The sequence below is a fragment of the Tiliqua scincoides genome, chromosome 3 (assembly GCF_035046505.1).
Source record: "Tiliqua scincoides isolate rTilSci1 chromosome 3, rTilSci1.hap2, whole genome shotgun sequence".
Lineage (NCBI taxonomy): Eukaryota > Metazoa > Chordata > Lepidosauria > Squamata > Scincidae > Tiliqua > Tiliqua scincoides.
The window spans coordinates 159,871,360-159,898,422 of NC_089823.1; the positions used below are offsets into that span (position 1 = coordinate 159,871,360).

Consider the following 27,063-nt stretch of genomic DNA (forward strand, 5'->3'; position numbering starts at 1 on the left):
GATAAGTCGTGGGTTAAACTTAGGGAGGTGTCTGACTATTGTTTTCTCTTTTTTTTTACCCGAGGGCAGATTCTGAAAAATAACCTCCTAGCAATTATTATCTAAGAACTGTGCAGTCTCTCATTTATTAGAAATATAGTAAAAGATCATAAGATACATTTTCATTCTTTATCTTTTAAAATTCTGATCTTCACAACCTTTTTGTAAACACCATCAGAGTAACAGCCCAATCCTGAGCTCCCGTGGCATGCGGCTGCAGCGGCACCAAAAATGGCTGCCACCGCATCCTGCGCATCAAACAGCAGCCGCAGACGGCACCTCGGCAGAAGGGGACTTTTGTCCTTTTCTCCCAGGTAAGAGAAGTAGCCCCGCAATGGGGCTTCTTGATTCACCACCGACCAAAAGGTCGGCAGTGAAGTCAGAGTATTCGTGTTGGAGGCTGGGCCCCACACGAACACACAGGATCCAGTGGAGCAGAGCTTCACCGGTCCCGCCTCACTCCTTCCCCCAGGCACGCCTTCTGCAAACCCTCTCCCCACCTCCCGTCTCCCCATGCTGCCTCCTCCCCACCTCCCCCCCACCCCTGCTTTCCTCTCCATGGCTCTGAGTGGTGGAGGCCAGGTGCTAGCATGGGCGCTGGCTAGCATGGGCTAGCACAGGCACTGGCCCGGCATTAGGCCTCGCAACGTGCCTTACGGCATGTTTGCAACAGTGCACACTGGTGGTAAGCCGGCCAGTCAAGCCCAGGATTGAGCTCTAAGTGCTCTGTAAACAACATGCCAGTAGAACAATGGTTCCCAACCTGGGGTACATATACCTCCAGGGGCACTTGACAGAACCTCAAAGGGTACTTGAAAAAGAATGGAACAATTTCAGAAAAAGGCCAGTAGTGCTCCAGAATGCTTTGCAGGGCCAACAAGGCAGGAAGGGAGGTAGCTAGTTGGCTGCAGAAGCCCCACCAATTGATAGTTTTTGTTTATCAATTGATGCAACTGAAAACCAGCACACTAAAAAAAAACTGAAACATAATATGGAAAGTGATTAATGACCCAAAATTTCTCAGGATGCTTCTGATGCAAAACAGTGCAAAGCCAGAGTCTTCTGTTCTTCAAACAGATAAAAAGAGAAAAGACTGTGATGAATACATGATGAATGGGTTTTCATATGGAGAGATGAGGGCTTATATTATTCATATTAATTACAAACATTTAGCTAATATGAGGGTGCAATTTATGGAAATGGGCTGCCAAGGGCTATGCAAGTGAAAAAGGGTTGGGAACCGCTGCAGGAGAACCATGAATCAAATCCACCTTTAAGGTGCCAGGTGTGTTAAGCCAGAGGCGCTACATAGAACATAGAACACATAGCTGAGAGTGTGCAATTTGAGACGCAGCTGCATATATTTGCAACCCTTTTTACTCAGAAGTAGACCCACTGCTTTCCACGGCTGTTATTCTTAAATAATGGTGCACGGAATTGTAGCCTGGGACTTTGTTTCACATGGAAACGAGGATGACATCCTGGTGTTTTAGAAAATAGACCTCTGCCAAGCATTGGCAAATTGGACCAAGGTTGCAGCAGCATTTGCAAAATGGAACAAGGCTTGCTCCTCTATTTTGCTCTCACCACCTGGAATGGCTCCAAAGGGAAGGAGGATGGGCTGCTTGTATGGCATGTTTAGGCGCCTGCAAAAACTTAGTGCTGTGATCCCCCTCCTGCTATGCTACTGCCCAGCACCACCAGCTTGGGGGGTACTACCAATGTCACTGCCAAGCTCAGGCAAGGAGACCGGGGGCAGCAAGGCAGGTTGTAAATATACCAGCGGAATCCCTGGCAGAGGCTTACATGCCTGCAAGGAAGGCAATGGACAAATCAGGCTTCCCTCTGCAGTCCCTCTCAGCTTTCAAACCTTTCTTTGATTCTCTAAACAGATATTTTCAGAGGCTAGACACTATAAATACTGAAATTACTGATATTATCCTATACAGGTCTACAATGTGGCTGTTTATGGTGTTCGCATGCTGGATCCCACAGTCTGCAAATATGGAGGCATTAATAAGAAAGAGACACCTGAATCCTCAAGGATTTATGAATATTGTAAGTTACTGATTCAGATGCGTTTTAAATACTGGTAGTATGTTGCGCTATCATGGGAAATCCCATGCTTTTCATTCGAACCAATTTTCAGGATGTTTCTCAGAAGGAGCTTCATCCCTGCTCAGGTTATTCCAAAGGGAAACATCATTCATAAAGTGTTTGACTCAATCTTCCTTCCACATTCCAGGATCCGGATAACTCACAGAGCTTGAATTCATCAGTGGTACCATAGACAGGGGGCTTAGCTGCACGGACCGTACGTTTGTTTCTCACGTCCATCCATTCCTGTGCAGTGGTTCACCATAATGATGAACTAGGCAGTATGCCTTTCACTACAACTGACCATTTTTCCTTTGGTTGTTTATTGTGGTCTGGACAAGACCAGCATCTCCTAGCAGGGCAATGGCTATTCTCAGCAATCAAAGGGTGATGGTCGTTTGACAAGTGGCTTCCTTTTGGGGCTGTAAATGTAAACTGGGCCTTTGACTTGGCTCTTTCTTTGGAAATAACTTTAGCCCATTCCAACTCCAATAGCTGATCTGAGGCTATTCAGGAAGTGAGGCATTACTCAGTGGAGTTACACTGACTTCTGAAGAAGCCTGCCACAGAGAGTGGGCAAAATGTAAAGGTAGTTCTTATTTTTAATTGACCTTGAATTTTAACTTGATAAATGTTTGTTTACTTATGATCTGAATCTCATTTGGGAGCATTGGAACTGAGATGGAGATCCTCAGGTTTGAAGTCAGCATAAATGCTCATGGCCTTCAGGTTACACTAATGTTAAAAGAGGTAAAACTGACTTGGGGCCCAATCCTATCCCCCACCAGCACAGCACATGCAGTAATGCTGACGGAGCATGTGCTGCATACTATGGCTGATTGGAGGGCACCAGAAACCCAGGAGAAGTAAGTAAAAAACTGTTTACTTACCTGTCCATAGGCTGCCTGGTCTCTATTGGGTCTCCTTGGTCATACATCAACTCTTTTGCTGGTGTACGTCTGATTCCTGAAGGCAGGTCCAGGCCAGGAAGGAAGTTAGATTCTGTGCAGCTACTGCCAAGATTGTTCTCCTTCAGCACCCAACCTCCTCCTTCCACCGTCTACCCCGCCTGCTTCATACCCTGATCTGTCAATGACCTTCCCCTGATTTCCACACACCACCAACTTGCCAGGAGTGATGGGGGACAAAAGAGGTTCAAACGGCCACTGTAACCACAAGTAGCTTCCATCTATTTGTTCTGGTGCTGTGGCCCACCAAACAGTGGCCTTCTAGTGGTAAGCCCAGAACTTATGCTGATGGATCGAGAGAACTCTCAATGTTAGACCCTATTAAGATTCGGCTGTAAGATATTTTATTAATGTATCTGTCTGGTTCAGATATTCCAACTCCCTTCTAATGCCCAATTTTGGCTAATTAACAACCTCCTTTTCCAAGAACAACAGCTGTGGTGTGTAAAGAAATGAACAGAACTCCGTATCAGTTGAGTAATTAACAAGCATTTATTGCTACAAACACAGACACTCCTGCAAGTCCTCTTGTCCAGAGGCTTTCCCTCCCCAAAGCTCCACTTAACTCAGTGGGTAAAGGTCTAAAGTCTCCAGTCCAAGTCCAATCTGGTCTAATCTCCAAACCACAGTCCAGTGTTCCTAATTCAGTCTCCTGCAGTAGAGTCTCTCCTCTCCAGCAGTGTCCTCTCCAGCAGAGTGTCTCCTCCAGCAGGGTCCTGGCAGTTCTCTCTTCTGTGTCCTCCAGCAGAGTCCTGGCAATCCCCTTCTCTCATAGGTATGGGTCAGGTAACTCTGGATCAGGTAGCATATCCCTCTGGGTCAGAGTAGCTCTGTCTGGGTAGTTTTGCTCCTTCTGAAGCTGCCTTTTATCCTTGTATGTCCCATTAAGTTCAAATGCAGCTCAGCTGTGATCTACTTCCTTGGCTCCTTGTTCAGTCCAAAATAGACTCAGGTGAGCCATCTCTTCAGTCCATGTCCATTCAAAGTCCCATCAAGGTCAAATGAAGCTCAGGTGTCCATCCAGGTCTCCATTGGCCTTGACTGATTACAGCTGTGGAGCCAGACCTGCCCTTCCCAGCCCTGCCCTGTCAAACAGCTGTCAAAACATGGAATCGCTGTCAACACCACATCATCCACCTGATGATCTTCTGATCTTCCATTACAGTATCAGTGCTCTCAAATTTAAGAATTCTATTTTTGTAGGGCATTGATGCTCCATTCAGATACTAACTGCAGCTTAGCAGGAAGAAGGCATGAGGAAATGCATTAGTACTAGTAGACAGTTCTGATAGATAACTTGTTACTATTTCATGATACTTCATAAAAAAAATATGAGAACTCTGGGCCAGTCAAGTTGCTTAGCAGTACTCCTGGATACTTTTGGAATCAACGTCATTTTTTTTTTCTTGCAGAATGAAATTATTAACTATTGGGGATACCCCAGTGAACAGTATCAAATCCTGACAGCCGATGGCTACTACCTACAAGTAAACAGAATTCCTTATGGAGTGCACAGTCCTGGACAGACAGGTATTTTATGAGGAGGTGAGAGTGTTTGTACAACTGTTTGAGTGTACTATTCATATGATTGATCTACTCTTATTTCAGGGCAGGAATGGCTACAGTGTCACTTCTCTTCATCGCAGCCTGCAGGGGTGTGAATGTGTGTTTGCATTGAATGAGAGGAGTGATTGGAAGGCTTTTTTCATTCAAGAGAGAATTGTGAGAAAAGGATTTCAGTTTGTGAACCACTGTGGGTTCCCCTTCTCCTCCTGTGATTCTCTTATTGGGGCAGCCTGGCATATAATTTGCGTTCAGGGAAATGAAAAACCCATTCAGTGTCATCAGAGTAACTACAGGACAGTTGCTTCCCTCTGTAAGATTCTGAATGACTACAGGACCACATGAGCATACATGAAGTTAGCCTTAGCTGTGCTTGTGCTGCAGTGATGTAGTCAGGGGAGGCAGGAGTGGCAGAGCCACACTGAACCCAACAAGAAAGAAAAAGCCCAAGGACCAAGCAAGTAAATAGAAAAAATGCCTTGCCTTTCTGCTGCACTCCTTTCTTTTCGAGCCTAGTCAATGAGTTAAGCAGCACGTATGCACACATTACAATACATAGGGAAGCAGCCAGCAGTTTTGCTACAATCATGGCTGGCTTCCAATGAAAAAAGGGCAGCCTGCAGGTGTGTGTGTGTGTCTGTCTGACTGTCTGTCTGTCTCTCTTGGTTTCATTTTGGCTGAATGAGAGGGGAGGGGAGTGACTGAGAGAAGTTTCTTTGCGCAAAACAGAACTGTGAGAAAAGGATTGCAGTCTTGTGAACCACTGTTGGTTCCCCTACTCCTGTGATTTTTTTTATTGGGGCAGCTGGGCATATGATCTATGTTCACTCAAATGAAAGGCCCATTCAGAGTTATCAGAGCCTTCTGATAGTCTTTATATATAAGAATACCCCCCCCTCAAAATTGGGTCACATGATGCAATTAACTGCACGTCTAGTATGGTTTTTAGATTTAATGGCAGCATTCTGTTGTGAAATGGTTGGTGATGGCACATGTTGTGTGCCAGTGGCAGCCATTTTGTGAGTGCTGCTGCAAGAGGAAGTGGCACTGTTGTCTCCATGCCCGACCATGCTGTCCCTGTTGGGAACGATTGTCAGGTAGTGGGGGTGGAATACGCGTGGGTTGTGAGAGGAACAGTGGAGTGTTTGGGAGGGGCTGGAGAAGAATGGTGGGCAGAACAGTGCTATCTGTATCAACAAGGTGGATATAGACAGCAAGGGGTTATGCTGCTGTCGTCATTCCCCCCCCCCCCCAGCAATGAGGCTGGTGCAGATCCAAGGTGACCCATTGGCTGAATGGACACTTACCCCAGGATAAGGGATCCTCCAATATTTCCATGACTGGCCCCCACAGAGAATGCAGCACATTGTATTTGCAGTGGGGTGTGGGGGTAATTCAGGATTGTGCTGCCGAAGATGTCCAGGTCCAGAATACACCTCCCAGGTGCCACCTTGTTGTCAAGGCAAAATGACTAACCTCAGATTCCACAGTTTCTGTTTCTTTTCCAGGGCATCGGCCAGCTGTATTACTGGTACATGGTATCCTGGCTGAGGGCAGGTGCTTGATTGCAAATCTCCCCAGCAACAGTCCAGCATTTTTCCTAGCAGATGCTGGCTATGATGTCTGGATTCTAAATTGCAGAGGGACCACCTGGTCTAGAAGGAACCAGTATCTGTCTATTGATCAGGAACAATTTTGGAATTTCAGGTAAGCCCAGGAAACAGTTCACAGTTTGAATAGATGGGAAAATTTTGATGAAGGTGCACTTTTGCCTTCTATCCCTCTGCAGTTTTATTCCATGAGTCCAGTAACTATTAACTTATTGCAGTGAGGTTTTCATAAACATAGAGACTCATTTCATAAAGTGAACTTCAAATCAAAAACTTTTCAGAGCTTCCAAATAAATGGCCATCAAGAAGGTCAAGTGCGTCTTTACTGATTACAAAAAGAGAAAATGGCAAACAAGTTAGTCATTTGAAAAAGATTTACAACGTTGATTGCCTACCTAGTGTGAATCCTGAGTTGTTATTATCCATACTTACTGATAAACCCATTCCACCATTCTTCTTAGTTGGCAACTTTCAGTCTCGAAATACTATGGTATCACGCTCTGAATGGTGGTTCTGGCACAGCGTCTAGTGTGGCTGAAAGGCCGATTCGGGAGTGGCAATCCCTTCCACACTGGGAGCAAGTGCAGTCTGTCCCTGGTCTGTCTCCCTGGCCTTCCTTCTTTGCCTCTTAGCCTCAGTCTGTTGGCCAAGTGTCTCTTCAAACTGGGAAAGGCCATGCTGCACAGCCTGCCTCCAAGCGGGCCGCTCAGAGGCCAGGGTTTCCCACCTGTTGAGGTCCATTCCTAAGACCTTCAGATCCCTCTTGCAGATGTCCTTGTAGTCTACCTGTAGGGCGTTTTCGCTGCACGAGTTCTCCATAGAGAAGATCCTTTGGGATCCGGCCATCATTCATTCTCACAACATGACCGAGCCAACGCAGGCGTCACTGTTTCAGCAGTGCATACATGCTAGGGATTCCAACTCATTCCAGGACTGAGTTGTTTGGAACTTTGTCCTGCCAGGTGATGCCGAGGATGCATCAGAGGCAGCGCATGTGGAAAGCGTTCAGTTTCCTCTCCTGTTGTGAGCGAAGAGTCCATGACTTGCTGCAGTACAGAAGTGTAGTCAGAATGCAAGCTCTGTAGAGCTGGATCTTGGTATGTTCCATCAGCTTCTTGTTGGACCAGACTCTCTTTGTGAGTCTGGAAAACGTGGTAGCTGCTTTACCGATGCGTTTGTTTAGCTCGGTATTGAGAGAATGAGTGTCGGAGATCGTTGAACCAAAGTACACAAAGTCATGGACAACCTCCAGTTCATGTGCAGAGATTGTAATGCAGGGAGGTGAATCCACATCCTGAACCATGACCTGTGTTTTCTTCAGGCTGATAGTCAGTCCAAAATCTTGGCAGGCCTTGCTAAAACGAATCATGAGCTGCTGGAGATCTTTGGCAGAGTTGGTAGTGTCTGCTGCATTGTCAGCAAAGAGGAAGTCACGCAGACATTTCAGCTGGACTTTGGACGTTGCTCTCAGTCTGGAGAGGTTGAAGAGCTTTCCGTCTGATCTGGTCCGGAGACAGATGCCTTCTGTTGCAGTTTGAAAGGCCTGCTTCAGCAGGACAGCGAAGAAAATCCCAAACAAGGCTGGTGCAAGAACATAGCCTGCTTCACTCCGCTTCCAATGTCACAGGGGTCTGATGTGGAGCCATCAAAGACAACAGTGCCCTTAATGACCTTGTGGAAAGACCTGATGATGCTGAGGAGCCTGGGTGGACATCCAATCTTGGGGAGAATCTTGAAGAGGCCATCCCTGCTGACCAGGTCGAAAGCCTTCGTGAGATCTATGAAGGCTATAAAGAGTGGCTGTCACTGTTCCCTGCATTTCTCCTGCAGTTGTCTAAGGGAGAATACCATATCAGTGGTGGACCTGTTGACTCGGAATCCATTCTGCGATTCTGGATAGACGCTCTCTGCAAGTACCTGGAGCCTCTTTAGTGCAACTCGGGCAAACAGCTTTCCTACAATGCTAAGGAGAGAGATGCCGTGGTACTTGTTGCAGTCACCCCTGTCACCTTTGTTCTTGTACAGCGTGATGATGTTTGCATCCCTCATGTCCTGTGGTACTCCACCTTCTCTCCAGCAGAGGATTTCATGCAGCTCAGTGGCAATGATCTCTTTGCAGCACTTTAGGACTTCAGCAGGGATGCTGTCTTTCCCAGGTGCCTTGCCAAAGGGAGGGAGTCCAGGGCCACGTGAAGTTCTGCTAGGGCTGGTTCACTGTCAAGCTCCTCCAACACAGGCAGGCAGTCGATGTTGTTCAGCGCTTCCACGGTCACTGCATTTTCTCGGGAATATAGCTCAGAGTAGTGCTGCACCCAGCATTCCATATGCTGCGCCTGATCCTGGTTGACCTCGCCTGTGGCAGACTTCAGAGGGACAATTTTCTTCTGTGTTGGACCTAGGGCCTGCTTGATACCATCATACATCTCCTAGATGTTGCCCGTGTCAGCTGCTATCTGTATCTGGGATCAGAGCTGGAGCCAGTAGTCGTTAGCACATTTCCTGGCAGTCTGCTGGACTTTGCTGCGAGCAGCTCAGAGGACCTTCAGGTTGCATTCACTGGGACAGGCCTTGTATGCTGCTTGAGCTCTCTTCTTTTCCTCAGTGACTGGTTGTAACTCCTCAGAGTGGGCTTCAAACCAGTCTGCTGTCTTTTTGGTCTTCTTGCTGAATATGGACAAGGCGGTGTTGTAAGAACATAAGAACAGCCCCACTGGATCAGGCCAAAGGCCCATCTAGTCCAGCTTCCTGTATCTCACAGTGGCCCACCAAATGCCCCAGCTAGCACACCAGATGACAAGAGACCTCATCCTGGTGCCTTCCCTTGCATCTGGCCTTCTGACATAGCCCATTTCTAAAATCAGGAGGTTGCACATACACATCATGGCTTATAACCCGTAATGGATTTTTCCTCCAGAAACTTGTCCAGTCCCCTTTTAAAGGCATCCAGGCTAGACGCCATCACCACATGCTGAGGCAAGGAGTTCCACAGACCAACCACATGCTGAGTAAAGAAATATTTTCTTTTGTCTGTTCTAACCTGCCCAACACTCAATTTTAGTGGATGTCCCCTGGATCTGGTGTTATGTGAGAGTGTAAAGAGCATCTCCCTATCCACTCTGTCCATCCCCTGCATAATTTTGTATGTCTCAATCATGTCCCCCCTCAGGCACCTCTTTTCTAGGCTGAAGAGGCCCAAACGCCTTAGCCTTTCCTCATAAGGAAGGTGCCCCCGCCCCGTAATCATCTTAGTCGCTCTCTTTTGCACCTTTTCCATTTCCACTATATCCTTTTTGAGATGTGGCAACCAGAACTGGACACAAAACTCCAGGTGTGGCCTTAACATCGATTTATACAATGGCATTATAATATTAGCCGTTTTGTTCTCAATACGTTTTCTAAGGATCCCAAGCATAGAATTGGCCTTCTTCACTGCCACCGCACATTGGGTCGACACTTTCATCGACCTGTCCACCACCACCCCAAGATCTCTCTCCTGATCTGTCACAGACAGCTCAGAACCCATCAGCCTATATCTAAAGTTTTGATTTTTTTGCCCCAATGTGCATGACTTTACACTTACTGACATTGAAGCGCATCTGCCATTTTGCTGCCCATTCTGCCAGTCTGGAGAGATCCTTCTGGAGTTCCTCACAATCACTTCTGGTCTTCACCACTGGGAAAAGTTTGGTGTCGTCTGCAAACTTTGCAACCTCACTGCTCACCCCTGTCTCCAGGTCATTTATGAAGAGGTTGAAAAGCACCGGTCCCAGGACAGATCCTTGGGGCACACCGCTTTTCACTTCTCTCCCTTGTGAAAATTGCCCATTGACACCCACTCTCTGTTTTCTGGCCTTGAAACAGTTTTCAATCCACGAGAGGACCTGCCCTCTAATTCCCTGACTGTGGAATTTTTTCAGTAGCCTTTGGTGAGGGACAGTGTTGAACGCCTTCTGAAAGTCCAGATATATAATGTCCACGGGTTCTCCCGCATCCACATGCCTGTTGACCTTTTCAAGAATTCTATAAGGTTTGTGAGGCAAGACTTACCCTTACAGAAGCCATGCTGATTCTCCCTCAGCAAGGCCTGCTGTTGTAAACAGCATTCTTGAAATGTTCCCATCTGTTGGATGCATCTGCATTGGCCAGGCCTGGAAGAGATTCCTCAAGTGCTTGTGCAAATTCTTCCACTTTTCTCTGATCCTGGGTCTTGCTGGTATCAATGCGAGGTCTTCCTTCCTTCTTCATGTGATACAGTCACTTTGTTCGCAGCTTCACTCTGCTGCACACCAAGAAGTGGTCAGTGTCACAGGCAGCACCCTGATAACTGCATGTGATCTTGATGCTGGGAAGGCTGTAGCATCTGGTGAGAATCAGGTCGAGCTGGTGCCAGTGCTTTGATCTTGGGTGTCTCCAAGAGACTCTATGTTGGGGCTTCGTGTTGAAGAACGTGTTGCTGACACAGAGAGTGTGATGACAAATTCCAGCATTATAGACAAAATTAATAATTCAAAAACCTGGTTGAACAATCAGATCAAATAATATGACTTCAAATTCATGTTTCTTGCTTTGGAGGTTAAAATTGTGGATATTAGGAAAAGAGTCTTAAGCAAGCAAGTGCTCATTCATAAGTAGCAATGGTGCAAAGTTTCTGAGTGGGAGAAAGTGGAGTGGAATTCTAACATGATACCTACATTCCAAGCCTGGACAAAGCTTCTGCTTTCCCTTTTCTTTCCACTTAAACCTGGTGGTTGAAGTTCTGCATGACAGCCACAAGGTGGAGGTGAACTGCAGCCTTTCCAATTTCTTTCCATATTCACTGTCACATGGTGTTGCAGAATTACTGCTCCTCCCTCCCCCGCCCCGTAAATTCCCCTCCTTACCACAATAATATTTTTACACACACAGGGTAAACCGTCAAAGTATCAAGTGTCCTCTTTCCCACCAATCCACATATGTCATAACATTTTGGTTCCATAGTTTTTTCTCCATCTCTTTGGTTACTATCATTTAAAAAACAAATTTTCTGAAAATTGTGTTTGGTTTCCTATCTTGTAGGAAAGATGTCCAACGTTGCACACACAAATAAATGAATTTTCCCCAATCTACATGGTTTGCTAAAAAGGCATGAGGTGATCTCAAGGAAGAGGTGGTATTCCCCCGTAGGATACAGGGCCTTTCCCCGCAGGATACAGCATAGCCGTATGGGGAGTTAGGTAGGATTGGTTTGTGTGTTAGTCTACATTCAGCAGATCTAATGGATGAAGGTGAACTAACCAATCTTCTGATAGTTGCAAAGAGGTAGGCAGGTCAGGCGGCTAGAACAGTCCTCTGCTAGATGCTCACACACTTCAGACATGTAACAGAATATTTTTACAAGTGTTATGGCTGCCAGGAGGCAGCCTTAAAATGCTATAGGTCTGTAGGCTTATAGCGCTCTGTTTAAGGGAGAAGAATTTCACTCTGATAAGCTTTAAAACTTGTAAATGGATGCAGGAGGGTGGGGCTGGGTAGGGCAGGGGTCGGCAAACACTCAAAGAGCCATTTGGACCCGTTTTCCGGAGGGAAAAAAACCTCAGGAGCCACAAAACCCTTTTGACATCTAAAATGAAGATAACATTGCATATATAGTTTTTTTACCTTTATGCTCTTATAGGTCCTATTTTTATAATGTAGCCCCTGCTTGTAGCTTTTAGGTAGTTTTGTCATACATTCTTGTCCTGTGTTTTCAGATGCCTGGTCTCTATGGTGTTTTGCCTGATTCCAAGGCCATTCTCTGCCTGGAGAATTATGCCCACTTTAAGCAAATTAGCTCCCCTTCTTTCCCCCAACAAATGACCCTTGTTCTGCCCTGCACTCCTCCAGGGTAGCTCACCTGTTCAACCTGCAGAGGTCCTCTCTCCTGCCAGCAGCCTCCCGCCACTACAGCAGACCCTTGGTCCTCAGCAGGTCTTGGGCACAGCAGCCACACACCAAACTCCAGTGTCTCCAGCAGTCCATTAGTCACAAAGTCAGTCAGAGTATCCAGGGTAGAGTCCAAAGTCAATAAGCCAAGTGACAGTCCAAGTCAGATTCCAAAGTAAGTCAGTCAAATCAGTCAGAGTATCCAAGTCAATAAGGCAAGTCAGTCTCCTTTCCAACCTGCACTCTTTCTCCAACCCAGACCCCCCCCTTCCTGCCTCAGGTGCTCCTTATATCCCTGAGGGCCCTATTGCCTTCAAGTGGCTGCAGCTGTGCAGCATACTCTGCTGGATGCCCAGGCCTGACCCTTAAAGGGGCCACTGCTGACACCACATCTACCTCCTCACCAGATCTTCCAGGATTCCAATACATATGGTGGTTATGATATCTGCTTATCTTACATGGATACTAAAGAATTTCTTCCACCTTCCAGAGGCACCCTCCTGGAAGGAAAAAAGGACACAGACTCCAGAGGTGGGAAGAGAAGAAGCCAGAGCTGGGGGGGGGGGGCAGCCACAGTCCAGCTTCTGCCCTGCCTGTCTGTCCTCCCTCACTCAGGCTGCAGCCCTCTCCACACTATCCTGGGAGTAAGCCCCATTGACTGCAATTGGACTTCTGAGCAGACAAGTTGGTTGGAGCTCTCAGGTTGCAGTCCTCTCCACACTTTCCTGGGAGGAAGCCTCACTGACTACTTGTGAGTAGACCTGCATAGGAGGGGGCTGAGGCTGCAGCCCTCCACACCTTCCTGGGAGGAAGCCCCACTGACTATAGTGGGGCTTACTTGTGAGTAGACCTGCACAGGAGGAAGCTGAGGCTACAGCCCTCCACACCTTCCTGGGAGTAGCCCAGGGACTACAGCAGGGCTTGCTCTCAAATAGACCTGAGCAGGCTCCCACTCACCCGTTCTTGTGCTTGGCCTTGAGCAGGCTCCAAGGCTGCCATCCCAGGCACCCTTTCCTGGGAGTAAGCTTCTTCTGCTGTAATGGGGCTTACTACTGAGTAGACACACAGGATGTCTCCTCAGCTATGGAGGAAAAGCCTCTCCTTGCACTGAGTGGGGACCTGCTCAAGGAAAGGCAGGCTGCAAGGGCTCGCAATGGCTGAGGAGGAGGGTGTCCTGCTGGAGAGTTGGGGAAGGGAAAAACAGGGAGCTTAAGTCTGCAGAGCGGGCAAAATTGAAAAGGGAAACCAATGCGGAGCAGGTGGGGGTGAAGGGAGAGGAGGCCAGTGAGCTCAGGGGGTGGAGGGAAGCAGCCTGCCCTCCCAACACAGGTGCCTCCTGTCACCCCCTTTGCCACTTTCACTGGGAGCAGCCACAGCAGACAGCTGAAAGAGCCGCATGCAGCTCTAGAGCCGCAGGTTGCTGACCCCTGGTGTAGGGGATTCCCTCGATCCATGGTTTATGCTATCCATGGAGGGGGACTAGGAGCACATCCCCTGCTAATACTGGGGCATGCCTTTAATTGCAATAAACATATAGTGCTTGTTTCTGTACTCCTTCCACAGGATAATAAACCTGCCACCTTGCCTTGTAAGTGGAAACATGATCAAGCCCTGTTCCAAGTACCAGTGCTACTCAGAGTGGTGGTCTGTAAGCCATTGGCTACCAGTTTGTTGCAAATTACCAAGAAAGACACAATAGTAATAACAGAGCCAGTGGCATAGCTAATGAACATGTAGCCTGGTGCAGAGCTCAAAATGATGCCCCAGAAGTGATGTCACAACCAGAAGTGACATCACACTATGCCTTTTAAAAAGTGCAAATTGGGGGGAAACCTGCCTCCTCCCCCCCCCAGCAGTTCACTTCCCACTTGATATGCTGCCTCTCCCCAGCCAGTGGCATAGCTAAAACATCTATATGCTACCTGGGATCAAAGAAGATTTTGTAGCCTCCCTCCATCACAAAATCAAATTTAATTAAGTAAATAAATAAAAAGTGTGCCCCCGATTGGTTAGAGATGCTGTGTTGGGTTGAAGAGAGATTGTTATTCTCTCCCTGCTAAATATAAGAGGAGCATCACTTGAAAAAGTGCCTCTTTACCAGTTAGCAGGAGTAGCTGTGTTATGATACATGGAAATGAGAGCTGGCTCATATTAACACCTTAGTGGTTCCATGCAGTATCATAACAACATCTCATTGGCTCTCAGAATAATCAGTTTCATGGGTCAGTTTTGAGTCAAGAAAATCCACTTTTTGTTCCATAAGGCAGTTGCGTTTTCATTTTCTGGTTAATTGGCCATAACTTTTGATAGAATACAGATATTCAAATGGGGTTTATTTCATTGCACTCTGCTTTAAGTTACCTTTCTGATGATATATAACTTAATGGTATTAGTCATACATACAAAATTTTTTCACAATTTTGGCAACTGGTGTCAAGCTCAGCTTGTTGCCCTCCGCTAAATCTTGTTGCCTGGTGCGACTGCTACCCCATGCACCCCATTAGCTACGCCATGGAATAGAGCACAGATCTGTTTCTGCAACTTTGGAACAGAGCAACTATAGAGCAACTTTGGGGGGGGGGACGTTGCTTGTCTCTTTCACATTAAGAGAAAAAATTGCTGGCCCCCCACATCAGATAGTGGGGGAAGCACTGCCCTATACTGTGGTATTTGTGTAGGAAACACAAATATGTTATTTGCTAGGAAACATCTTGATTCTGTTTTGTTTGTGTGTATATTGCAGTTTTCATGAAATGGGGATATATGATGTTCCAGCAACAATCAACTTTATTCTGCAGAAAACTAAGCAAGATGCATTATATTATGTGGGCCACTCCCAGGGTGCTACAATAGGTAAGTTGACAGGAACAGAATGAAATGTGCTTCACTTTTAAATCCTTTCTGAAGTCTCGGGGCCAATCCTAAGCTTTGCACACCAGCTCACTGAAAGGCACATTTGCAGGCCCTAGTACCAGTGCTCCACTGGTGCTAGCCCAATGCTGGCCGGCGCTGGACTAGCACTGGTAGAGCACCGGAGCTCCAGCGCTTGGCAGTTGCGCAGACCTCTGAGCATCAGAGAGGTAGGTAGGGGCATGGGAAAAGGCAGGGAGGAGGCATTCCTGGATGGGGGGAGGCAGAGGGAGGGTGATAATAGGGTGGGAGGAGGAGTTCCAGGGGAGGGAGCAGGGCGGGACAGGAGGAGCTTTGCTCCACTGAATCCACAGCCTCCATGTTTGGCTGGCTGCCCGACACAGAGGCTGTGAATTCTACGCCGACCTTCGGGTTGACGTAGAATTGAGTAGCCCCATTGTGGGGCTACTCGCTTTACCTGGGGTAAGGGGACAAAAGTCCTTTTGTCTCAAGGAGGAGGCAGCAGCTGCCTGGAGCATGCTGGATGTGACAGCAGCCATTTCTGGCACCGCTGCAGTCCCACATGCCGGGTAGCTCAGGATTCAGCTGCTCGTCTCCGGGTCGGAGGGCAGAACAGATCTTGGGAAAAATAGGCTGAAAATGAGGTTCATAGAGCATGTCACAAGTGGAGCACAAAAGGAAAGTATAGGGCTTGGCTGCATCCAGGGCTGCACCTTGGCCGAACGTGATCCACCTCTTCCCCTTGCTCTGGAGAGGGAGAAGGAAGCCCAAGGTCTGAAATCTCTGAGAGAGGAACTCTCCCCACAACTAGCACTTGACCCTGGAGACAAAAGCCAGGGCTTCAAGGGGAGCACAACAGGATGGAGCAGAGCTTCCTTCCCCCACATGTTCTGCCTATACACTTTGTTAAGATCTGAATAGGTCTGCAGTGAGAAGAATGCTCAGCAGCCATTTTAGGACAGCCTCGCCTTATTTATCTCTGTACAGCAATGCCTTGACTTTCATCCAGTAGACTTTCATGGCTTTGCTTTTCCAGCCCTTTTCAATTATAACCACATTTACAATTTCGTCCACATGCTTTCCTCTTTTGTATGATTTCATCCAACCTCCACACTGTTTATCAACATCTTAGATTTGTTTTTATTTTATCTCTGTTTATTTAGGATTTGCATGCATTAGCATGTGTCATATGGGTAGTTAGTTACATTTTTTTTGCCAGCCAAGATAAATTTGCATTCTTAATAAGGCTATGCTCTGATATTCATCCAGCTTTGACTTTCATCTATACTCTGGTCTCTAACCAGATGAAAATGCCAGTTCCTGGTGAAGTCCTGGTGAACTTAGGGTTCTGTGAGTTCCCTTCATAGTACGATATTGTAAAAGTCCCATTCAAAATTGGTGTTTACTGTTTGTCTGCTCATGTAAACTGCCTTGAATGCTGTGTAAAAAACAGAAGAAGGATGTATAAAAATACTTTTAAAAAATAAGTGAATGAGGTTTAGGTCTATCTGTTTACTCTTAGTTATCATGTGGAATGTGACATAGCCTAGATTTTCATGCTCTACAGGACATGAGAACCATCAAACTCTTCTTGCATTTTGACTCACGGCCATGTGATATTTGGGCAGCTGAATTCTAAAGGCACATTGTGCCAGAGCACCCCCCCCCCCCACACACACACACACACCGGCTGTCAAGTATTGCAAATGTGCTGTAAGGCACATTTGCGCTGATCAAGAGCCAGCAGTGTCGGCACAATGATGTGCACTGGCCTGCTGGTGTCAGGTCTAGTCTCTGCACTGGCCAGCACAGGGGGTGGGAGAGGGTGGAGGGAGGGTGGAACAGAGGTGGAGAGGGGTGTTTCTGGGCCAGGGTAGAGCGAAACTGGGGGAAGATCGGGCCCAGGAAGGGGGTGGGATTGGCAGTATATGCCATATCCCAACCCCCATCCCTGGCCCAAACAGCACTACAGGGCTTCTTGGATAAACAGCTCATCTGAGTAGCCCCATAAGGCAGGCTGTGGTATTACAGGGGGTAAGGGGAAAAATATCCTCTTACCCTGAAGTGATTTCCCACTGCTTCTAACCTATGTTGGATACAGCACAGGCCATTGTATGTTACCCAATTTATATTTTATTTTCAGATGAAAGTTCCTTAAAAAAGAACTGTTTGAAGGTGAGGGGGATAGTTTCTTGGTGCAAGTTGCTGCCACCAGCATTGACCCCTCATCCTCGTTCCACCCCTGCTCTTCCCCTCAAAAAACTGCTCCAAAACTCTCCCTGCGCTCCCCACCCACAAGACTCTCCCGCTGCCTTGGAGCAGTCTGCGGCAGCATGGTTCCTGTGCTGCTCCCTCTTGGCAGTGGTAGCTTGAACCGGTCTGAACTGGCCTAGTGGCAATGCCCCCCATGTGCCACTGCAGCACCTTTTGTGACAGCAGGACAATCATTCCACTGCCTCAAACAACCGGGGTGTTTGGTTGCCAGTCTCAGGAACATTGGGCCCCTCAGAGCTGATCTGGGCAGTTTTCATACATCTCTCCTTGTACCTGTTCACCAGCTTATTCATTTTCAGAGATCAGGTTCTCTGGGGTTTTATGCTGCAGGACAAGCAGAAACCTCTGGTGACACTTGTTGGGAAAGTAGGTGCAGTGGTGAGAAATGGTTTGGCTGTTGCTTCCTGTCTGTTAAGCCACCGTCATGTGCATAAATCCTACGTTGACAAAAGAATCAGTGGGTCTTGCGACCTGTCGAGATCAAACTATTCTTATTAGTAATAAAACAATTTGTATAACACTGTTGAACAAAAGCATTTTCAGAGTGACCTATGCAGAAAAATAAATCAAAAGATGGTTCCCTTTTGGTCAGAGCTAAGTCTTCTGTCGAGGCATGTTGAAATTCTTCCCTATTAAAAAGCACAAAAACTGAATACATAGAATGCAGACACCAGGAAAGATGGATCAGATTGCACAAACAACAGGACAGTCATCTCATTATGGGGATTTATTTTCAGCTGTCCAAAACCTGAATACAGGTTAAACGTAAATAAAAAATGTTAATACATGCAAACCAGAGCAAGTAAGCCCCTCCCATTTGAAGTCCTAAAGGTTCTCTCATTTAGGTTTCTGAATTTTGTTCTCTTTTACAGGCTTCGTTGCATTTTCAGTCATGCCACAGCTGGCTCAAAAGGTCAAACTTTTCATCAGCTTTTCTCCTGGCTACACATTAGTGGGCACCACAAGCATTCTTGGCCTGCTGCTGGCACTTCCTAGAGACGTACAAATAGTCAGTATTTCTTATATAATGTTATTCTTGTACAAACTTATCATTCCAATATTTCCCCCGCAACCCATTCATTCAGTCTTTTCTGACTGTGGACAATTTAGAAGTGGGCAATTGCTTGTGACTTCCAATCTTTGTTTCAGCAATACTGTGTCCTGTATGCACAGTTAAGAACCTGTTGATGTCCCTGAACATGCGAGGGAGTTCAGAGGCTTCTTGAGATAGATCAGACCATGCCAATCCCCCCTCCCCCCAATACCAACTTTGTGTTATGGGAGGACTAAATGAGACCATTTCAGTCAAGCAAGAAAGGTGTCTCAGGAAAAACTTGGCTTCCAAATAAGCAGGCTTTAATCTAAGGCAGAAAAATCCTTGGACAGAACCTTAATGTTTCCTTGTGATTCAGGGCTACTGGTTAGATTGGTTTCTAAAGATTCTGCATGTTTAATTCCCAGGCTATATTTGGGAAGAAAGAATTATGTTTACTCAGTAACCGCATTAAAGACCTCAATGCCAAGTTGTGCAGCTATCCAGGATTAGACCAACTTTGCATCCAGTTGATCTTCACAATAACAGGATTTAATGAACACAACTTAAATGTGGTAGGTGGACTCTATGTTCTTATTTATGTATGTTGTTTAACAGCCCGAAATGTTGCTGTTCCCACTGGTACTTTATAAACTTCAAGAAGAATTGCACACTGGGGAAAACTAACTTGTGTGCAGGGATCCTAAGGGCAGGATGAGGAACATGAGAGTGAAAAGTGCAAAAAAAAAAAAGCGAAAGGGGGGAAGTTACAAAACTCAGAACAAAAAACAGTGCCAAGCGAAGCTCTCCCACTCACTCAGTGCAGCTCATCTTACTGCACTTATTTGCTGACCTCTCACTCCTGGATGGACCCTGAGAGTAAGCCACTGTTGGAAAGAAAAGGATGAGGAGTGGAAGAGAAAGAAACACTTTAGAAGGAAAAGGGGCATAAAGAAGTGCAAGAATGAAGGGGAAGAAAGGGCTTAGGAAAACTGGGATACCTCAATGGGACCAGGGTTAACAAAATGAGAGTTGAAGGTGCATGCAAGGGAAAAAAGGAAGGACAGTTGGAGGATTACTGGAATTACAGAGGTTGCCAATCCTGGCTGCCATGGCCTTAATTCTAGGAGGGATGCAGAGTAAGAGAGCCAGAGCTGTTTTCCCCATGGGAAGGGGTGCATGGAGAGTCAGACCACAAAGTTCAACTGACTAGCCTGTGTTGGAGCAGAGGCTTCAGTTGTGCTTGGGAAATTGACAAGGATGGGTGAAAAGGGAAGGGCAAGCAGAGGTTGCCAAACCTGACTGCTTGCTGGCATGGTGTTCTTGGATGACAGCTGGAATGGAGGGGGAGGGCTTCACAAAGCTCCAGACAAACAATGGGAAAGGAAGGAGGCCAGGAATGAGGAGTACAAAAGTCTTGTGCCCTGGTTTGCTATAGATTTTTGTCCCGTAGAATCCTATGGGATTCTTTGGGGGTAAGCTAATCAAGGCCTCTTTGTTACTGAATGGTCACCAAACTGGTGCTGCCTTTGTCTTTCTCATCCAGGTGCAGGTGTGGTATCTAGTTCAGGAGGTCCATTGGCTTGTTAACATGCTTTCTAATTTGGGTTTAAACTTGAGGTTGGTGAGGACAGTTAGACTTGGCAATCTTTCCTTATTTTGCTAGTCATGTCTTTTCCAAAGCTGGGAGCCTGGAGGGGTTGACTGTGGTCACATGGGAAAAGTTGCAATTACTAATTTTGAAGCAGGTGAGATGAACCCCACTTGAATTTTGGTGCATGTGCTGCCCACACTGGCCCCCCCTCACACCTTTTGGCTGAGGCATTATATTAAATTCAGGGAATTTATAACTCAAGAGGCCAAAATGCAGCGGCACAGCTCTCTCAGCTATCCTCTTTGGGAAGAGCGAAGGGGGAAACAAGGACAAATAGGTAGTGGCAGTTCTATCAAGGTGCCTTAAGAGTGAGGAGTGGGGTTTGCAGTAAATTCCCAAATACAGCTTTCCTGGGAGAGGCAGCACAGGAGAGGCACAGAGCTGGGCGATCAGGTTTACTTTGTAGTTCCTGTACTTCAATGGGCCAAGCAAGGAAATCTCTTCCGCAGGGTAGATATTCTTGGCATCTCCCTTTATATATTTTTTTTTTTCAGAGTCGAGCAGATGTGTATGTTGGAATAGTACCTGATTTTACTTCTGTGAAGACAGGACTTCATTGGAGCCAGGTAGGATTTCCTGAATGTATTCTCTATAGTTATAATCCAAAAATCACTACTTGACTGAACTTTCAGTTTCCGTTATATGTGTGTCAACAGCTCAAACTTTTCTAGCAAGATACGTTTTAATCTTTTCAAACCTCAAATATCAAATGTCATCTTAACTAGTTTTTAAATGGTTTTGAAGAGGCTCTTTTATTCCAACCAGAAGGATACAAATTTTATAGTAGAAAATCATCATTCTACAAATTCCTGAACTTTGAATTGCCACCAACTACAGTTCCTATATATGCAAATCTATCCTGCGTCTCATGTGCCATTATAGAGCTCTTCTTTTGGAAGGAGCATTACTTTGATACAAGCTGGGAGGAGGCTTGACAGGGTAGACCAGCTGTTTACTCCATAGGCTGCATCAGGTCAGGAAGGGCTCATGAAGTTATTCTCATGAGGGAACAGCCAGGCACACTGCAGGGGACTTGGCATAGCAGCAGTGCGCTGAATTTAGGGCCAGCCAGAGGTGGGTGATGGAAGGAGAATCCAAACCACTCCAATGGCCCCAGTGCACATGCTTATGGAGCACATATGCAATAGAAGCACCATGGGCAGCACAAGGTTTTGTCTGAGGATCCCCTGGAATTGAGTACTAACACTGAAAAGAGGACTAATGTCTTCTAAACTCTTGAACTAGTTAAACTTTAACCAAGAAAATACACTGTGTGTGTGTCTGTGTGTGTGTGTATTTGTGTGTGTGTCACTGTAAGCCTGCACATATCTACTAATGAATTCACTGAGTTCAGTGGAACTTATACATGTGTACAGAAGTGCAAACTACAGTATGATCTTTGAAATGGCTTTTTAGAGACCCCAGTATTTTGGCAAGGCTCCCACACATTTTTTACAAGGGATTCTGGGCAGGAGAATACAAGGGCAGGAGCTCTGGTCTCTAGGGTAGAGCCTCCGTTAGCCTGAAGATAACATCAGAAGGTCACCAGTTCGAGGACACCGGCAGCTCCCTGAACGGCTGAGAATGGCGAGAACTTGAAGCAGCTGACAAGCCCAGCTGAGTGATTCCACCTGCTCTTGGTGTGAGCAAGAAGTGTCTTGGCTGCCCTCCATGTGAGAGGTGGAGCTGCTTGCCAGCCTGCGTGGCCAAACTGGAGGCCAGAAGTGAGACCAAACCAGGAAGATCCATTCTGAAATGTGGTTCGTTCTTGAAAGAGAGAACATCTATGATTGTAAAAATCCCCTTGAGGGATTTAGAAACGCCTGCCTATGTAAACTGCCTTGAATAAAGACAGAGGAGTAATCTGATGACCAGAAAGGTTGTATATAAATACCTAGTTATTATTATTATTATTCTGATTATTCAGTTTTCCAGATAATTAATTTGAATATGACCAGCCCTACTTCAAAGTTAGAATTATGACAATTCCGCAGATTGTAATCTGACTTTGTCCTGTTCCTCTTTCTAGGTATTCAAATCAAAACAATTTAAGTATTTTGACTATGGATCCAAGAACAAGGAATTTTATAACACGGTAAGGAAAATGAGGAAATATTTTAGAAGTGAATAATTTGGTCTGATCTTTAAGAGGTCTCAGTCAAATATGGGCTGTGATAGATGCTGACCAAGTTGGGCACTTTGCTGCCCCACGGACAATCCCTTCTGCTTACTTCTGTGCCTCTCCCACGATGGCTTCCATCCCCCCCAATTCTTTTCCAACAAGGAATCTTAGAATGGATAACAAACCAGCACATGGTAGAAAATTCCCATCCCTTAAGAAAGAGAGAGATGACTTCACTGAAAAGGTCAGTTTTCTTATAAAAGAATACATATAGAACTATCGCATACAAAGAAATCCTGCCTTATGGTAGTGGTTGCTTGTAATGCAGAGTGTATTTGAAGCATCTGATGAAGTCAGGACAAAAGGGCCATCTCAAAGGAAAGGATTTTTAGGAGCCCCTGCTCTTGCTCCCCACCTGCTAACCGCTAGAGACAGAGAGAAAGGAAAAGGGGGAAACGTGGCAAAGAGGAAAAACAAAGGGTTTCTTCATGAACTTAGCCTGGTGTCCAGTTTAAATGTGTGAGTTCTGGTTGAAACAGTTCATCCTGACAGGCTGGCATCCATATATGTTGGCATGTAAAGTGGATGCTTGTGTTACTTGGCAGAAACATCTATATTGACATTTATAAGGGTGTAATATAGGCATTAATATGGTCACCTCCTGATTAATCATTCTCTATGTCCATGCAGTTGAACCAGGGATTCTAGTCTCTTGCTACACCCCCTCCCCACCAATGCCACAACCCCAGGAAATAGCATTTTAACTCCATGTCCTGAATATTCCAGGCACTTTAACCAAACCATTCTTCCCAATATGTACAGTGAGGATGTGGGGGGGGGGGGGATGTCATCAGATAGTTCTTAATCACAACATAAAGGTTCCCCATTGCTTGCCATGGGAGCCCCACCAGAAGGCTCATAATTTAAAAATTTAATGAGCAGAAGCAAGGCACCAGTAAGGAGGAAATGGTAAAGATGCTATGCTGAGATAAATAGGGAGAGTTGTCCTCCCGCTAAATAAAAGAACTCATGCTTAAAATGTCCCCCTTTGTCCAGTTAATAAGGGTACTCTCTCTTTTTCTTAAAATTGTTATAGGACAGAAAACTCTGCTTCCAGTCTTCTCATAATTAAAATAGCAGAATTGCAGTCAATTCTCATTATCTGCTATGGTTAGGTTACAGGAAACCCTAGTGGACACTGAATTAGCAGATAATAAATCATTCAGTCTATGGAGAAAATGGGGTTGGGTTTCAGGGGACGCTCTTCACCACACACTCTATGAACTTTATGAACCCGAATCTCACCTTGAAGTCTATTGGGCTGGGCTGATAGCAAGGGCTCATCAACTAGATATGATTCTTCCTCTGTACTGGCTTTCCCTCAACTCACTGAAGTTTGCTGGCCCAACAACAAGTCTCAGAGTTCAGCAGTGGGGAAGGGATTGCTTCACCCACTCTCCTCTTCCAGCTCTCTCTTGTCTCTTTCCCTGGGCTTGCCCCAGCCCCACAGCAGCCCTCAGGTAGCCTTCCAGAGACCTCACATTATCAGCCTCTCATCATCACTAGGGTCATGAAAGTTCAGCTGGAGACCTTGAGATGGTCTCCAAGTCTGGAAGCAGATCTTGGATGGTCTCCAAGTCTAGAAGCAAGTCTGGAAGCAGATTTGCTTCCAGACGTGGAGACCATCTAAGATCTGCTTCCACATCTGGAAGCAGATACAAATGTGTCTGATGATTCTCCATGGGCTAATCCCAATGCCTGTTCGACATGAAAACTTGACCCAATCGAACAACTTAGTAAAAAAAGAGAAGTATAATGACTTGACAATTATCACAACCCCCCCACCCATTGGCAGTATATGGTATACTGTCTCTTCCTCTTCCCCCCCCCCCCACATGGCGCTGGTGCTGCCTTCTGCTCACAAGGAGGCCACTCTTCTCCTCCTCCCACAACCTCCCTCTTACCTGCCTGCATGCTCATAGCTGCGCTGAGTCCCCCCATCCCAAGTGCACTGGCACAGTATTTGCAGATAACGAGAACAGAATTGCGGATAATAAAACATAGGTGTCAATTCTGCCTCAGATAAGCAAATTCGCGGATAGTGAATTCGCATATAAAGAGAACTGACTGCAGTTGCCATTAATATATCAGATTTCATTAATCAACCAAAGTCCTCTTCAAGAATACCAAGCATGTAAATCAGAATCTTAGCTTCTCAGGTGCAAAAAATTGAAACTCTTGTCCTGCTAAATATTTATGGGATTATAAATCAAGATACATCTCAGTGCTTCTGAGACTTGAGAGCTTCCCTAATTCACAGAGTCAAGACCACAGTTGACCTTGCTAGAGACAGTAGCTTCTAGACCACAGGTTCTCAAACTGGGTCAGTCACAACCCAACAGCCTGGGAACCCTATTTCTGGCCCATTAAGGGGCAGGGAAGGGGGGAGGCAGCAACCCATTTGTTATTTTAGGATCAAGCTACACATTTCTTCTTGCTGCCCTCCCCAGCTTGCTATTTTAATTATGGAAAAAGGAAGTCATTTTTTCTATTTAAATAGGGTGTAGTTGGGAGTAGAATGGCATCAGGACCAGAGTTTCCAACCCACAACATTCTGCCTGTGGTTCAACTCTGTTTTTTGGCTCCATCACATCTGTATTTAAAAACAATACAGTGGGCCCTCCTTGTCTGCAGGGGTTTGCTTCCAGGACTCCCCCCCCCCCCTGGAGTCCACTTCCTGGAGTCCACTCCTGAAGTGCGCACAGTTAATTACCTTGAGTTTATGGAGGCCTCTCCTGACTTGCACTGGGCCAGTAACACACTCTGTTGGCCTCCTTGGACATTAGAACAAACCAAGAAGCCTCTGGAAGCCACTTCCGGACTCTACTTCTAAAAATCAGAAATAGCTTCCAGAGGCTTCTGCAGGCCATTCTGAGGCCTGCGGAGACCAACAGTGGGTTGCAGGCCCTGTGCAACCAAGGAGAGGACTCCAAAGGCTCCAGGTAAGTAACTGCAGGGAGCCTCTGGAGGCACCCATGTGTACCCCCAACTATCCCCCCATGGATAGTTAAATCAGTGAATTCGAGATGCGATGCGGAGGGTCCACTGCAATAAAAAAATAATCAGTTTGGCCACTTTATACTTTTGTCTAGTTTGGCCTTTATTAACACAAGGGAGATATTTACCAAGCACTGAGAAAGGAATGAGGGTATACACTGGCTCCCTGAGTTATGGACATTTGATTCACAGATGGCTGCCTCAGTGCTTTTGTGCATGTGCTTAAGGGCACAATCCAGAAGAAGATTTGGTCCGGTGCAAATCTCTTGCACCGGCCTAGGAGGGTCGCAAATGTTCCGTAAAGTACATTTGCGGCTCCTCAGGAGTAAGCCACACCAGTGCACGGAGGCTAAATCCAGCCTCCATGGCAGCTTTTGTGGTGAGCCTTGCGTCAGCCCAGCTGGGCCACACCAAGGCTCTGGGGAGGAGGCAGGAGGGAGTGTTCCTGGGCGAAGGGAGGGCAGGCAGTGGGCAGCCCTGGGGGCGGGCAAGTGGGGAGTAGGAGGTGGGGCTAGGATCTGGCAGTTATGCCGGATCACAACCCCCGTTCCCAGGGAGTTCGGAGGAGCTTCAAGCCTCAGGAAGTGGCGCAAGTCTGAGGAGACCCATAGGGGCAAGGGTGCATTATCTGGAGGTAAGGAGAAAAGTTTCCCCTTACCTCTGGCTGAGGCACTTTGGGCTTCTATCCCACACTGGATGCAGCGCACGCCTCTTGGCTTGTCTGTTCCAGTGCAGGGTAGGATTGTGCCCTGACAGCCCAATGCTATCCACGCTTTCCTGGGAGTTGACTCTAATGGGGCTTACTTCTGCACAGGCATGCATAGGATTGGGCTGTGAGTCCTTTATGATGCTTTCAGGCAAGTGCCAGGGGACAGGTCCCCTGGGCAGGCAAGAACCAGTTACTTTGAGCTATGTAGGGTTCAATTTCCAGACAGACCTCTGGAATGGAAAGGGTATGTATGTTGAGTCTTTAGCATAAATGACTGGAATATAACTCTTTAGGGCCAGATATTACAAATCCAAGAGTACTGTGGTGTTTGAAAAGTAAGGGCTGATATGGAATTGATCGGTGAAACTTGTTTTCATTTTTGAATTGTTTTTTCAACAGACCACACCTCCATTTTATAAAATAGAAGATATGATTGTGCCAACAGCTGTATGGTATGGAGGACATGACATTATTACACCCAAAAAAGATATTGAACTGTTACTCCCTCGCATCCCTCATTTAGTTTACCAAAAGTACATTGCCTCTTGGGATCATGCAGATTTCATCTGGGGTCTTGATGCTCCAGAGCTTCTGTATCATGATATGCTTCTTCTGATGCAGCAGTACAAATAAGACCACATATCATTTTGAAGTATGTGGGATATATTGTATTTTAAAAATCTGATAGATCTTGTGTCTTTAGAAATGGTTTTCTGAATCTTTTCTTAAACTATTTATATTGTTACTATTTGTAGCTCACCAAATATTCTTGTTGGTTGCACAGGCACTATTGGTGGGGATATGATGTCGTTGAACATCATAGAGAAACATTAACCCAGGCATTGCCCAGATGGGAATTGGGTCTACCTTGTATCTTGCTTTTGTTGTTCTTCAAAAGATACGAAGGATGTGATCTTAAGGAAGCTCCAGGTGTTTCTCATGGATTTCAAATGTATATTTTCCTTTCTACTTTGTGTTAGGAATCATGTTTTATAAAAGCCAGTTTAATTAAACATGTCTCTGGTGAGATGATTAACATAAGAACATAAGAACATAAGAACAGCCCCACTGGATCAGGTCATAGGCCCATCTAGTCCAGCTTCCTGTATCTCACAGCTGCCCACCAAATGCCCCAGGGAGCACACCAGATAACAAGAGACCTCAT

General features: G+C 46.2%; 1 protein-coding gene across 1 annotated transcript; it reads left to right on the top strand.

The window, feature by feature from the left end:
• Positions 1-1,995: 1,995 nt before the first annotated feature.
• On the top strand, positions 1,996-26,531 carry LOC136644451 (putative lysosomal acid lipase/cholesteryl ester hydrolase). The gene is made up of 9 exons (XM_066620348.1): positions 1,996-2,097; positions 4,517-4,634; positions 6,176-6,374; positions 14,922-15,031; positions 18,196-18,332; positions 18,785-18,931; positions 20,505-20,576; positions 22,040-22,105; positions 26,298-26,531. Exons 1-9 carry the CDS (start codon positions 1,996-1,998, stop codon positions 26,529-26,531), a joined length of 1,185 nt encoding a protein of 394 aa, XP_066476445.1.
• The last annotated feature ends 532 nt before the right edge of the window (positions 26,532-27,063 follow it).

What these genes read in the sequence shown, in the direction of transcription:
- LOC136644451 (XM_066620348.1), top strand. Translation starts at nt 1,996, where the DNA reads ATGTGGCTGTTTATGGTGTTCGCATGCTGGATCCCACAGTCTGCAAAT. An exon ending in GAACAATTTTGGAATTTCAG is followed by an intron (nt 6,375 to 14,921) that starts GTAAGCCCAGGA and finishes TGTATATTGCAG; the next exon opens with TTTTCATGAAATGGGGATAT. An exon ending in CTCCCAGGGTGCTACAATAG is followed by an intron (nt 15,032 to 18,195) that starts GTAAGTTGACAG and finishes TCTCTTTTACAG; the next exon opens with GCTTCGTTGCATTTTCAGTC.